This window comes from Stegodyphus dumicola, chromosome 4, assembly GCF_044657685.1.
Source record: "Stegodyphus dumicola isolate Sdum_Otavi_A_Nest chromosome 4, ASM4465768v1".
Taxonomy (NCBI): Eukaryota; Metazoa; Arthropoda; class Arachnida; order Araneae; family Eresidae; genus Stegodyphus; species Stegodyphus dumicola.
This window is the reverse complement of record NC_140771.1, coordinates 9,731,868-9,744,240: the sequence shown is the minus strand read 5'-3', so window position 1 is coordinate 9,744,240 and position 12,373 is coordinate 9,731,868. Positions and strand designations below refer to the sequence as shown.

The window sequence follows — 12,373 nt, the reverse complement described above, 5'->3', positions numbered from 1 at the left end:
GTTAATGTAGTTAAGAAATAGAAAATATTCAAATACTGCTTCCAAAAGTTCCTGAGTGTTAATTTTGTGACATGTATTATTTCAAAATACCTTGGAAACACATATGTTGCCAACTTAAACGTTTGTTAATAGAGGCACTGTTCGTCATCAGAGGCTTTTTCTGTTTAGGTAATTTGTTCGTGACATGAGACATTTGTCTTCCAAGGTTTCCCTGTAATTTAAGACGTTAACCGACATAGGCGGAAAATATAATTTACTAAGAATCAAATTTCATTTGTTCATTTACGTTGCAGAGTATTTATGCTTATCAAGATATTATCTTATTATTTTTAGTCCAATGGGGCGCCAGACCAGAATTGGTCTGAAACGGCATTTTGCGTTGAATCATTAAAGCATTATATCACTTTTCAAACTGTAGCCACCACTCCCTGTATTATATTTAAAGAAATAAAGTAATGAAGAACTCGCATGAATGTACGTGTGTTTTCTGCTTTGTGAAAAAGGTTACAGTGCATAGATCGTACTTTGTAAAACTTTGACGAACTTTCGATTAACAAACTCAACGATTTCAAAGCGAGCAATGGCAATACTGTACGGGGAAAAAATTATTTCCAGCGCGCGAGACTGTCTGTCGAAAATTCTAAAGATAGGCTGTTTTTAAATATTTGCAACCCGAAGGATCATTAGCTCAAATGCTCTCGAAACGTGCGTGTGTGTGTAAATGGAAATAACGCCTCTTAGGGCATAATATAAAAATCTAACAGCTTTTTTTTTTAATTATTATTTTAATTTCTTATTTTTACTTTCAGCTCTACTTTCTTTGGGGCTAATCGAATTTATTAACCGAATTTCTTTGGTTAATGTATATACGAACAACGCTGTCACAGAAAAAGAAGAGCTTTTCACAGCTACCACTGACCTCCTTTCAAACCACTTTCGCCTAGCTTTATCTGGCTTTAGTCTTTGCTAGGTTTTTGCTAGCTGTGTTTGCTTGCATGACTGGAGAGTCAGTCGCCATGTGAATTTGCATAATTTAATTATTTCAGTTTTATACTAACTCTCCTTTTCTGTTAAATCTGCAAGAAGCAGTAATTTTGTTCTGTTAGTTACACAAGCTGTGCAAATTGTTAAGTTTCAATAACAAAGCTTATTTTAAACCTTCTTCTGAATTCGGAACTAATTACTCACTTGAAGATTAAGACTGCTTGATAAGTTATAAGGTATTTCTCCCGCCTTCTTAGCATGCCTTCGTAGTGTAGTGGTCTGCACGCTGGGTGCATATTCCAGAGGTCCGTAGTTCGATTCCCGGCGAGGGCGTTGCTCATGTTTCATCACTCCTCCTTTAAAAATAACCTAATGACTACAAATTCACCTGATTGTCTACCCGTAGCCAGATTTTAGCTTTCAAATACATAAGTTCGTACAAAGTTAATCTTTTCAGTGAGCGTAGCAGAATTTTCAGAAACATGGTATTAAATAATCGACCGAAAGAATACTCGCATCATAATCGCATGTTGCTTTTTGCCTAGTATATGTGACATCGTTATCGCATGTTGCTTTTAACCCATTATAGCAAAGTACTCGTTGGCTATCTGCTTAAGGACAGGAAAGATTTCTTAAAGTAATCTAACACGTGTCCATGCGGAAAAAATCGCCTAAACCTCAGGCAGCTAGTCCACTCGACGGGAAGCGTCGTACTTATCGCCTATCTTGATCACTGGAGAATTACGTCATTACGAACCATAATCTTTAATACTGTCATATATCCGTAATACTAATTATTAGCAATTGACAATTGATTATATAAAACAATTGATTATATAAAATATTCAAGATAACAATTGATTATATAAAATATTTAAGATAACAATTGATTATATAAAATATTCACGATAAAGAATCAAATTTACTTTTAAAGGTTTTGAGTTTCTCTGATTCCAAAATATTTTCTTCTTACGCTGCTGTATACACAATCATACTGTTGTCAAACAGTCACAAGAGTTCCGGATGTGAGAATTACTATACTGAAAAACCCCTTTAGCCAAGACGGATATCTTTTTTCGGATTATTTAGGGAAGCCTGAAAATGGCGTCGATCCAGCAGGGAAAAAAAAAGAATTTCAGATATTCCGTCTGGGAATTGGCTGGTAAATGTGGATTTGACAGTTGCCTTGCATTTCCTTTATTATCCGCTGCGTTACGTCAAACTGTATAAAAGGTGTTTTGGGGTAGCAAGAGGTTTTTATCTCTATGCAGGTGATTCAGCAATTATCTTAAGATGCAGGTGTAAGGATTTGTCGTTTAGCTGCCGGAATAGTTCCTAAATGCAGTTGCCAGTCCTCGGTCACCACTAGGGTGCTTGCGGTACACTGCATAATGGCGCGACTCCATGTGGTAACTGGTGTTGGTTGCGTTTATTAAGGTTACGTATTACTTACTGCATAGAAAACAAAAATACGTACAAAATAAATCTGAGTTCTATTACAATACATAACAACCATGAAGTGAGGGAGAAGTTCTATTACAATACATGACAACCATGAAGGCATGGAAACGATTATTATAGGTTTTTATTCCCATAATGTGAGGATCTTCTTAGCGGTAACAGTCTCTCTAGTCGAGAGTTTAAGAGCATTCTGGGTTCTTGTCTTGTCTAAAATAGTTCGAATGAAACTGAATTAGTCGCTCCCTCCTATTTTTTCGGTTATATTTTACGTCCTCTGATTCGTTATAGTTGAAACGATATTAGAAGAACAACAGGATTATTGGTCCGTCAGCTTCTCTGAAATCGAGAGGATTTGGTGACAGACACATTGCAAATCGCTAAAAATCCCTTGGCACTGACCATGAAGTTATGATGCTTGTAATGTCAAATGGAACCGTAACTGAACGAATTATTTCTTCTGGAATATGAGACCCTATCGTATCACACCTGGTAACAGCTCAAACACTGCGACCTATGGGAGACCGCAAGTATCAATCTCTTATTTTTGTGGGTCCGGCGCAGTCATCACCTTTTAGTGCGGGCGCCACTTATAGTCATTAGATTTATGGATGCAGGAGACAGGAAAAATGTGCAGTGTCCATCCCGGGAATCGAATACCGGACCTCCCGATTACATGTCGGACGTGCTTCCAGTTACACCATAAAGGCATGCGAAAAGGAGGGAGAAAATGCTTTGTGCACAATTTCTGCTTACGCTATTTCTGTCGTGAAAGTTTTACTTCGATAAAACTGTATGCACGTTTCACAGGGTACAACATTCTCGATATCATTCAGTATAGTTTGCAGAAATGCTTTAAATCTGCTGTATCACTCTGCGTTAATATGAAGTGGTAGGTTTAGAAAATCAATTACGTAATATAGCATGAGATAATAATTGTCATTCTTATGATACATATTTAACTTAATAAATGGTTTGAGTAAATTATTTTTTAAGTAAAATGTATTGTCAAAAAAGCTGTTAAAATATTAAGAAATTGTGCATCTATGTCTAATTCTTTTACAATTTAATAACGCTAACAATATTTTTAAACTGCTTATATTTTATATTAGTAAGCATCCCCCCGATTCTTTATCGAATCAAATAATGCTTCAAATTAAAATCACCAGCCAAGTACCTGGGTTCTTTCCAACGTTCAATCCTTGTTTCAGGTGATGACTATTCAATAATCTCTCTCAGATTGTTTTTGATTACTCTGAGTTCCGAAAACATTACATATAAACTTAAACATTCATTAGCTAAATGCGTTCACGCCATACAGACCTTTTTGTCTCCACCCTTCTTTTTTTCTGTGCCCTTTTTTTAGTTTCGCTTTTCTCAATCATATTACCCAACATGTTAATAATGGAAATAATGACTAAATCAATAATAACCAAGGCTCTAGGTACCGTTTTGAGAAATATACATACATTCATGCAGATTCTTCATTATTTCATTTATTTAAATATAATATAGGGTGATAACGTTTGGTGGCAACAATTTGAAAAGTGAAACAGCCGTTTATAGTGAGTGATACGACGCAAAATTCTGTTTCATAGCCCTTCTGGGCTAACACCCCTTTGGACTAAAAATTTGGAAACAATTTTTACAACTTTAAAGCAGTAACAATTTTTTCATGCGAATATATATCCGGATCAAATCCAGGTATCGTCCTCATCCATATGCTTTCATTAATTCACATCCGTAATGTAAATAATGTAGCAAATATTAAAAAGTATGGCAACTCTAACACTGTAAACGTGATCAGTTGATTGCTTCGACGCCATAGACATTTTTTTCTCTTCCCCTTTTCTAACATAAGATTATTCTAAGCACCAAACTTAAACAATTCTATTATATTTCCAGCTTATTCCTGATCCGAAACCCCGAACAGAGCGGTGGATTAGTTCTAGTTTTTCAGAAGAGTGGGACTTACCAGAATGCAAGATGGCGGGTCCGGAATATTTTATTCATAACCTCACTTCCAGTGTGCGTTTCAAAGATGCATTAAGCAAGATACCTTCCGATGCCATCACTATCGAAATCGGACCACATTTCTTACTTCAAGCTATACTTAAAAGGGCTATTGGCTCTAATGCTGCTTATATCGGTTTGATGAAACGAAAAGAAGAAAACAACCTGAACTTTTTCTTAGAATCACTGGGAAAGTATGTGACTGAAATTATTACTTTTTATGCTGTTATTTTTTATTTATATGTGTGAGAATGCCTTATAAAGAAATATCATCTTGAATTATATAAAATATGATATATTTATTAAATATTTTAAATTGTTTTTAGCCGCAGCAAAATATGCAATAAATACTGCGTTTACTCGAAAATAAGATACTTTCGAATGTAATATCTTCCCTATATTTTAGGATAAATTTTGAAACACTTTTTTTCAATGGTGGACTCTAGCAGTTTATAGGCGTGGGCCACCACTAAGGCCGGAAGCGTTGTTCTCTTTATTTTGGAGGTATCTAATAAGTGGCAGCACAGACGGTATAGTGGTTAGGGGAGCCACTAACGGTACCAAAGAGCGTGGGTTCGAATTCCGGAGAAGACCCTGATGTTTGTAAATGTATAGTGTCTTTGCGACATGGGGACCCTCTAAATACAGGCGAGTCGAAAGTCCTCTCATGTGGATGGGTGGCAGAGAGACCCTCCGAGGTGCTATCACTCAAAAATTGGTGTAGAAATACTCCAAATTCCTTGAGTCTCTGGCAACCATTCTTCCAAGAAATTCATGGTCAAGACAACAGCAACCTAATAAGTGGGCCGACATAGCCTCCTATGAAGGAATGGACAAATTACAACCATGCTTTCTCCGGGATTCGAACCCGAGACCTCCGGTACGGCAGTCAGAATGATTAGCCACATTTCCGTCCAAGTGGCCAATTTTGAAACAAAAAACTTATATTTGACGATAGCAGCAATGATTCTAATTAGAATGAAAGGTAAGGTATTGAATCAAACGCAATATTTTACTATTATTATATGCAAAGAAAAGTTAGTAAAAGTTATGGATACTCTGTTGCCTATTTGTCTTCAGGCGTGCCGACGACCAGTATAGTGGATGCAGATCTAAATGAAACTAGTTCAGCCAGATTCGGCTATAGCAATTATTGATAGCTATGCAATTTATATATACGTTATCTATGTTGTTTATTTAGTATTTAAGCAACATAATTTGTGATAATTAAAAAATTCCTTCAACTGACACTGAGATTCCATTTATAAAAATATCCTTTTAGAAAAGCTTACTAAAAATGTAGCAAAATTTTCGAGTAGTAAACAGAATAGTACAAATACACTTTCCAATATAAAAAAAAATTATTTTTTAAACATTTAAAGTATCCTAGTATGTCCGGTATCCAAATGTTGGATAATAATACAAATAAATCTATTATCGGCGTTATTTAGCATTGTACAACTTAAAAGTGATAAAACAGGTGATAAACGCATTACCAAATTATAATTTTGTTCTTACATTTTGAGTTAAGTTTTTGAATTAAAGAGACTAAGATCGAAGTAAAATGTCTATGAAATATAACTAGTTGAGTATGTGCACTAGCTATTTTTTGAGAAATTTCTCTCTTTTCATTCACAAAATTGTCTGAAAAAATTTTAGATAGGTAGATAAACCTAAACTTTTAAGCCATTTAATTCATAATATTTCATATAATATTTTTGCAAAGTTTCGTAAAATTATTATAGTAATATTTAAGTTCGTTTGTTAAGATTTTTTCGTAACCGAAAGTTGAAAAAATCAATTTTTTCGAAAAATATGTTTAATGTAATGCAAACACAAGTAAAGGAAAAGAAAACGCTGCCAAGTATGATAATTAAATTGCAGAACTTATCTTGCATTCGAGCACGTAATAACAAATAGAAAGGTTTAAAAAATCAGCTTTGCAATATCACCAAAATTTTTTCAAATGAAAAAATATCCTTTTAAAGTTATAGTCTTCTACCTTTAGACATTAGCTTCGGGATTCTTAAACATAAACTTCCGGCTCAGGGCGCAGAACAAGAACAGCCATAATTCTGCTTCTAACGACCGAAGAGACAAAATAAAAGTAGTTTATGGAAACTTTTAAAATAAAATAATAAAAGGTTTTTTGAAAAATACCGTCAAAATTGACAATTAAAAAACGTAGTCGGATATCTTTTAAGGTCTACTTATTTTAAAGCAAAGGTTCACGTTTTAAGTAATGAATTATAAAGAAGAGGAATACTTTTATAATCTAATATTTGATAATATAATAGAATATATATATATATATAAACGAAATATCACTGACTCATCACGAGATCTCCGAAACTATACATCCGATTGACTTGAAATTTTGCATAGTTACTCATTCCACGATGTAGACGCTCACTAAGAATGGGTTTTACGTAAATCCTGTCCAAAATGGATTTTTGTTATACAGTAGAAGTTTCTTCTACATTTGCTTTTCAAATCCATTCTCGGAATTTTCTTTTATTGTTGCCAAAACTAGATATGAAATATAATGTTGCCGATCAATGCATTTTCCTTTAAAATTGTTAAATTGGTAAATAACTTGCATCTATCCAAAGAATACAAACAACATTTAAATTATAAGGTTACTAATAACATTTATATTTAATTGTTATCGTAAGTTTCATTAAAATAAATGTTATTATTAAGAGAAATAAAATTATTGTGATGAAAAATAAAAATGTTCTTATTTATAAAAATTGTCATACATAAAAAAATCAAGGACAAATGGTTATAATTGATTAAAAAATTTGATAACAAAGACAATAACATTTTTTTTCATGAAACTTATGATAACAGTTGAACATGTATAAATCTTAGTTTTATGTTGGCAATTTTTCGTGGTGTAGGCCTACTGAGAATCCCATCACGTTAAAATATTGGGGACGCATTCCAATACACAGTACCTGATGGGTGATGTGGAAATCTGTGTATGACAGATTCACTGATTGGCACTATATTTCCCGACTTTAAATTCAAAAAATTTACATTAATTATCAATTCAAAATTAGACATTTCGTCCATATAAGGAGTTTAGGTTCCCATTCAAATAGATAGTATATGCGCAGCAAAGCTGGCGTGTATCAGTTAGTAAATAAATAAAACCGAGAGAACGGCTGAGAAATAAAACATTTTATTGGGTTATTTTGACTTCTTTGTGGGTCTTTTGTGTCTTCTTCAGCATTACAGAAAAAACTTCGTTAGAACAAAAGACAAGCAGAAAAATTAAACAGGTTCTCTATTCCAATTATGAAAATATTAAATTTCTCGACAACTGATCCCTTTAAAGTAAAATGTTTTGTAAAAATGTTTTATAGAAGCTTAATATTTTATTTTAAATGTTTCTTCGCAAGACTACAGCCATTTGTAATTTTTTATGCTGCAGATTATATCTAGAAGGTCTAGATCCCAAAATCGAGAGACTTTATCCTCCTGTGAAATTTCCTGTGCCGAGATGTACTCCAATGCTTTCAGATTTAATCAAATGGAACCATTCTCATTCTTTCTCTGTACCGAAGTGGGCGCCTACATCTACAACTTTTATTCATAGATTTGATTTACAGAATGCAGATAGCTATCTGATGGATCACAAGCTGGATGGAAGATCTTTGTTTCCGGCTACGGGTTACATATACTTGGCCTGGAAAGCTTTAGCGGAGAAGCATAAAAAATCAATAGACGAGATCCCAGTCGTAATTGAAAATTTTAAAATTAGAAGAGCCACAGTTTTGAATCCATCAAGTAAGTATAGTCAACCTTCTATATATATATATATTTTAATTATTATTATTATTATTATCTGACATTCATTCGCGTCATGTTTAATGTTAATTTACTGACATTGTTCCAGTCTTACCGTACTAAACTATATCACTCGATGATGTAGCATTCATACTTTTCATAAGTTTCAAGTGAATGTTTTTATTAAAATATTCAGTGTAGTTTTGACCAGTCTAATCCAATTAAAATAATAGATACGAAGCCCATAACACGGTTTGAGAAAACATGATAGGTAAGCCCCCAGTTATTCAATACAGTAACGAACATAAACTAACCAAATGCAAATATCACCCACAACATATTTAATATGAATTTTAGAGGAACGCACGTATTGTATTTTGCAAAGAATGATACACTGCGAAAAACATGGGACAGTTCTATAGTCTCTCTATCATAAGAAAAGCTCTCTCCAGTTAGTCTGCAGCTCTCTGTTGCCGTAGAAACGAGCCTTGACCTACTTTCCGTAGGGGTGAGTTGAAAATTTACTTTCCAGCTTGCATCTTGGCGCATTTAAAGAAAAACTAGCAACCCTTGGTTCGGCCCTATTTGAAATAGTCCCTGTTGCTATAGCGACCGCTACCCGCGAGACACTGTGGCAGGAGATTCTCGTAGACAGACAGTATATCGCCCTTCTACTGGGTCAATTGACGAAATTCAAATTACGTTTTCCATATCTCGAAAGCGCAACTTCGGATATATTTTTGATTTATATACAGTTTTGTTCTAACATAGGCATTTTGACACAAAATTGCACTTTTTCTGAAACAACATACCATTGTGTGTGTGTGCAGTGTACGTGAGATCTGGGCTTATTTCCCTTCTAAATAAGGAATATTCCCTGTATTAATATCTATCATGTATGTAACGAAAATTGTTGCTTTGCAGCATGGATATTTGGGGACCATTTCAACTTCTACTTTCTGAACTTCATTTTAGCTTTCTCAAATCTACTTACTTACATTTTTTAATTACTTTTTCTTGCCTTTTATAAGAAAATACACAAAAACACAAAAAATATCAAGTGTTTTCTGAAATTTACTAAATAAATTAATTAATTCCTAGATAAAGAATACCTAATCCAAAGTATTAAAACATCTCTTCTTGTATGAAACAAAAAATATTAAAATGTGATACACAAATTTAATTTGTGACCTTCTGATGTAACTGGAAAGCAGGTCCGGCTAGCAGTCGGGAGTTCTGGGAATCTAATACTTCAAAGACACTGCACATTTTCACGTCTTTTGCTCGTTTAGGACGTAGTCCGGCCCTTCTAACGCGCGAAGCTCGTCTTATGACACCATGGAAGTAAGAAAAGAAGGAGTGGATAGCTCGGCACTAAGAGTGAAGCACTGGTCCGAAGCTCCGGTCTCTAAATGGGGTGTTTTTTCTTTACATTCAGAAACTCCCTTGACAGCGCTTCGGCAGTATTTCGACACACGACGGCTCCATACAACTCGAAAAACGGGACATTTCCACATAGAAACATTCATTGTCTGATGGATAATAGCAGTTTGTACAGTTTAGTGATATTTACGCAAAAATCCCATCTTGGTTATTTTTCGATAACTAACAACAGCGATTTTGATTATGAATTTGTTTTATAAAATTCTAAGCTGTTGAAATACAAAAATACAGATTTTAGCAAAAATATTATGCTATGTTTAGATCAATTTGTTGTTTTAACTATTTTAAAAAAATGAAGCTATTATGTTGAGTAAGGAAATCAAGATTGCAATCTGATGACAATGCGGTTAATATTTAAATGTGAATTGGATAGTTATAATTTATTACATTATCAGATAATTACTGTCTTGTGCACTTAGTATTGATACGTAAGCTGTGAAGATAAAAATCTCTTATCTCCACGACATAAGCTGATAATACACTAGAATTGCATATTGTGCTGAAAATTATATATATCTTAATTACGCCTCTTAAACTAGTGAGAAAGTCAATTATGTATTTTTAAATGCATTCGAAATGCTGGACATTCCTAAGGTCCACCAAGGAAAGAATAGCTAGTTTGAATTTTAAGCAAATAACAGAACAATTTTTGAATCAATTTTACTTTTATTTCAGAGATTCTGAATTTCGAAATTAACTTGCTGGATATAAGCGGCAATTTCGAAATCATGGAAGGCCAATCTCTTGTTGCTTTCGGTAAGGTATATGTTCCTCCAAATCCAGAAATAATTGATGTTTCACCGGATCTTGGAGAGACATCTCGTCTTCCAGGAGAACAAGTATACAACGAGCTCAAACTGCGTGGATACGAATACGGCCCTGAATTCAGAGGAGTTATGGAAATGAATATTGACGGTAATATTTCGTATATCCCATTATTTTCTTGTGTAAGTTTGACTTTATCAAGTAAATTAAAGTAAAATTAATTAGCTCTTTGATAATTTAAGATGTAAATTCACGTTTTTAATTTAAAATAAATAACATTCTTAAAGTGTCGATTTTGCTATTCATTCGATTTCATTCGAGATTCGAGGAATGTCTACCTATAAGACTTTCTAATGGACTGGTTGGCGTGAATTTACATTATAATTGGAATTAGAATTTTGACCCACAGTATAAATTGCTATTGCTTATGAGACTTAAGCATTGGTTAAATTCTTAACTTCTATCCAAATTATTCAAATTTACAACATTTTTTGTTTTCGCAATCATATTCAATACTACACATTAAGCCGTCTTTAAACATAAGTAAAAACTGCATAGAGATATGCAGCACTAAACTGCTCCCACTAGAATAAAAGTGTTTATTTAGTACCGTTACCATTTGCAAGTTCTCTATTTTACGAACATTTTTAGCAATTCATTACGAGCTCATAAATAGGAGAGAGTTCACCGCAGATATTTTCACAAAGAAAATGAAGGAACCTTCCAACCCCAAATTAATGGTCAGTAAACCTTCCCTCACCCTCAGATAAATTATTTCAAAAGATCATAAGAAGAAAAAACCTCACATTCAAAATACTAGCATCATTAGCCCGAAACTCTCTTCCAAGGAAATCTACCGCACGCTCAAATCAGCTTCTCAAAGAAACTATAAAAGAAAACTAAAAAATGTCTTATTCAACTCTAGTTTCTATTGGGATGACATCCGACCTAAGATCTTTTTATAGCCCAAACATAAGTCATCCGATTCGAGTATTTTTATTGAATCTTTGAAAGAAATAAATTTAGTTAATCATTTTATTACATTCCTTGGAACAAGTTACATTTTTATTGCTTCGAACAAAATGTGTAATTTTTACATTGATATTTAACGTAGTCAGTAGTGTATATAATTAGTTAATAGTCCATAGACATTAGATAATGAACGCTTAATACTGGGTTTTGCTCTCTTTTTCTCTGAAGTGGAATACGAAAAGAAGACACGAAGCTTTGGTATCTCCACTTGAACTTGCACTGGAATATTGTTTTGGAGAATAGAAGCTCGAGTTCCTTAATGCTGGCATTTAATTTGCTATAGTGAATATAAGGTTCCTGAAGTAATGATAAGTCTGTAGATGGCTGTTGAAAAGTTTGAATGATGTTAGTAGTTCCAGGCTTAGATTTTAGCATGTTGCACTTTAATAATTTTAGGGATTTTGAGTTATTTGGCATTAAAACATTGTTTTTAATGTTAATCTACACTATCTACCAATAAGTATTTGGGCACCTGTGATAGAAAACAAAAACAAAATTTATTAATATTCAATAGTCGATAGAGCTCCACGAGCGGAAATTGCAACCTCAACGCTTCAGGACATGCTTTCCACCAGTCTTTGTATGGTATTTTCTTCCATTCGGCTTTTGAGAAGACATGTAAATTCCTTCACCGATGTTGGACGGCTGTTGCTCCCCTTAATTCTGCAATCCAATCCGTCCCAGATGTTCTCGATAGGGTTCAGTTCTGGGCTTTGGACAGGCCAGTTCATTCGGTTAAACCAATTGGCACTATGCGAATCCACGGTGGATTCGTATAGTGCGAATTAGGTAACATGGCTCCAACACGGAAAACTGGCACAACATAAGAAGCATATTTTCATCCAAAATAGTGCAGTAGATGTCGGCGTCAAACTTACCCTGA

At 33.9% G+C, this 12,373-nt stretch overlaps 1 protein-coding gene across 1 annotated transcript in view; it reads left to right on the top strand.

Annotated features, from left to right (window-relative positions):
• The window catches only part of LOC118187796 (fatty acid synthase-like), a 109,939-nt gene that overhangs the window by 40,953 nt on the left and 56,613 nt on the right, over positions 1 to 12,373 (top strand). The window contains 3 exon segments of the mRNA XM_085814528.1: positions 4,348 to 4,649; positions 7,895 to 8,250; positions 10,369 to 10,608. Of these exon segments, the coding sequence (XP_085670654.1) occupies positions 4,348 to 4,649; positions 7,895 to 8,250; positions 10,369 to 10,608 (898 nt within the window).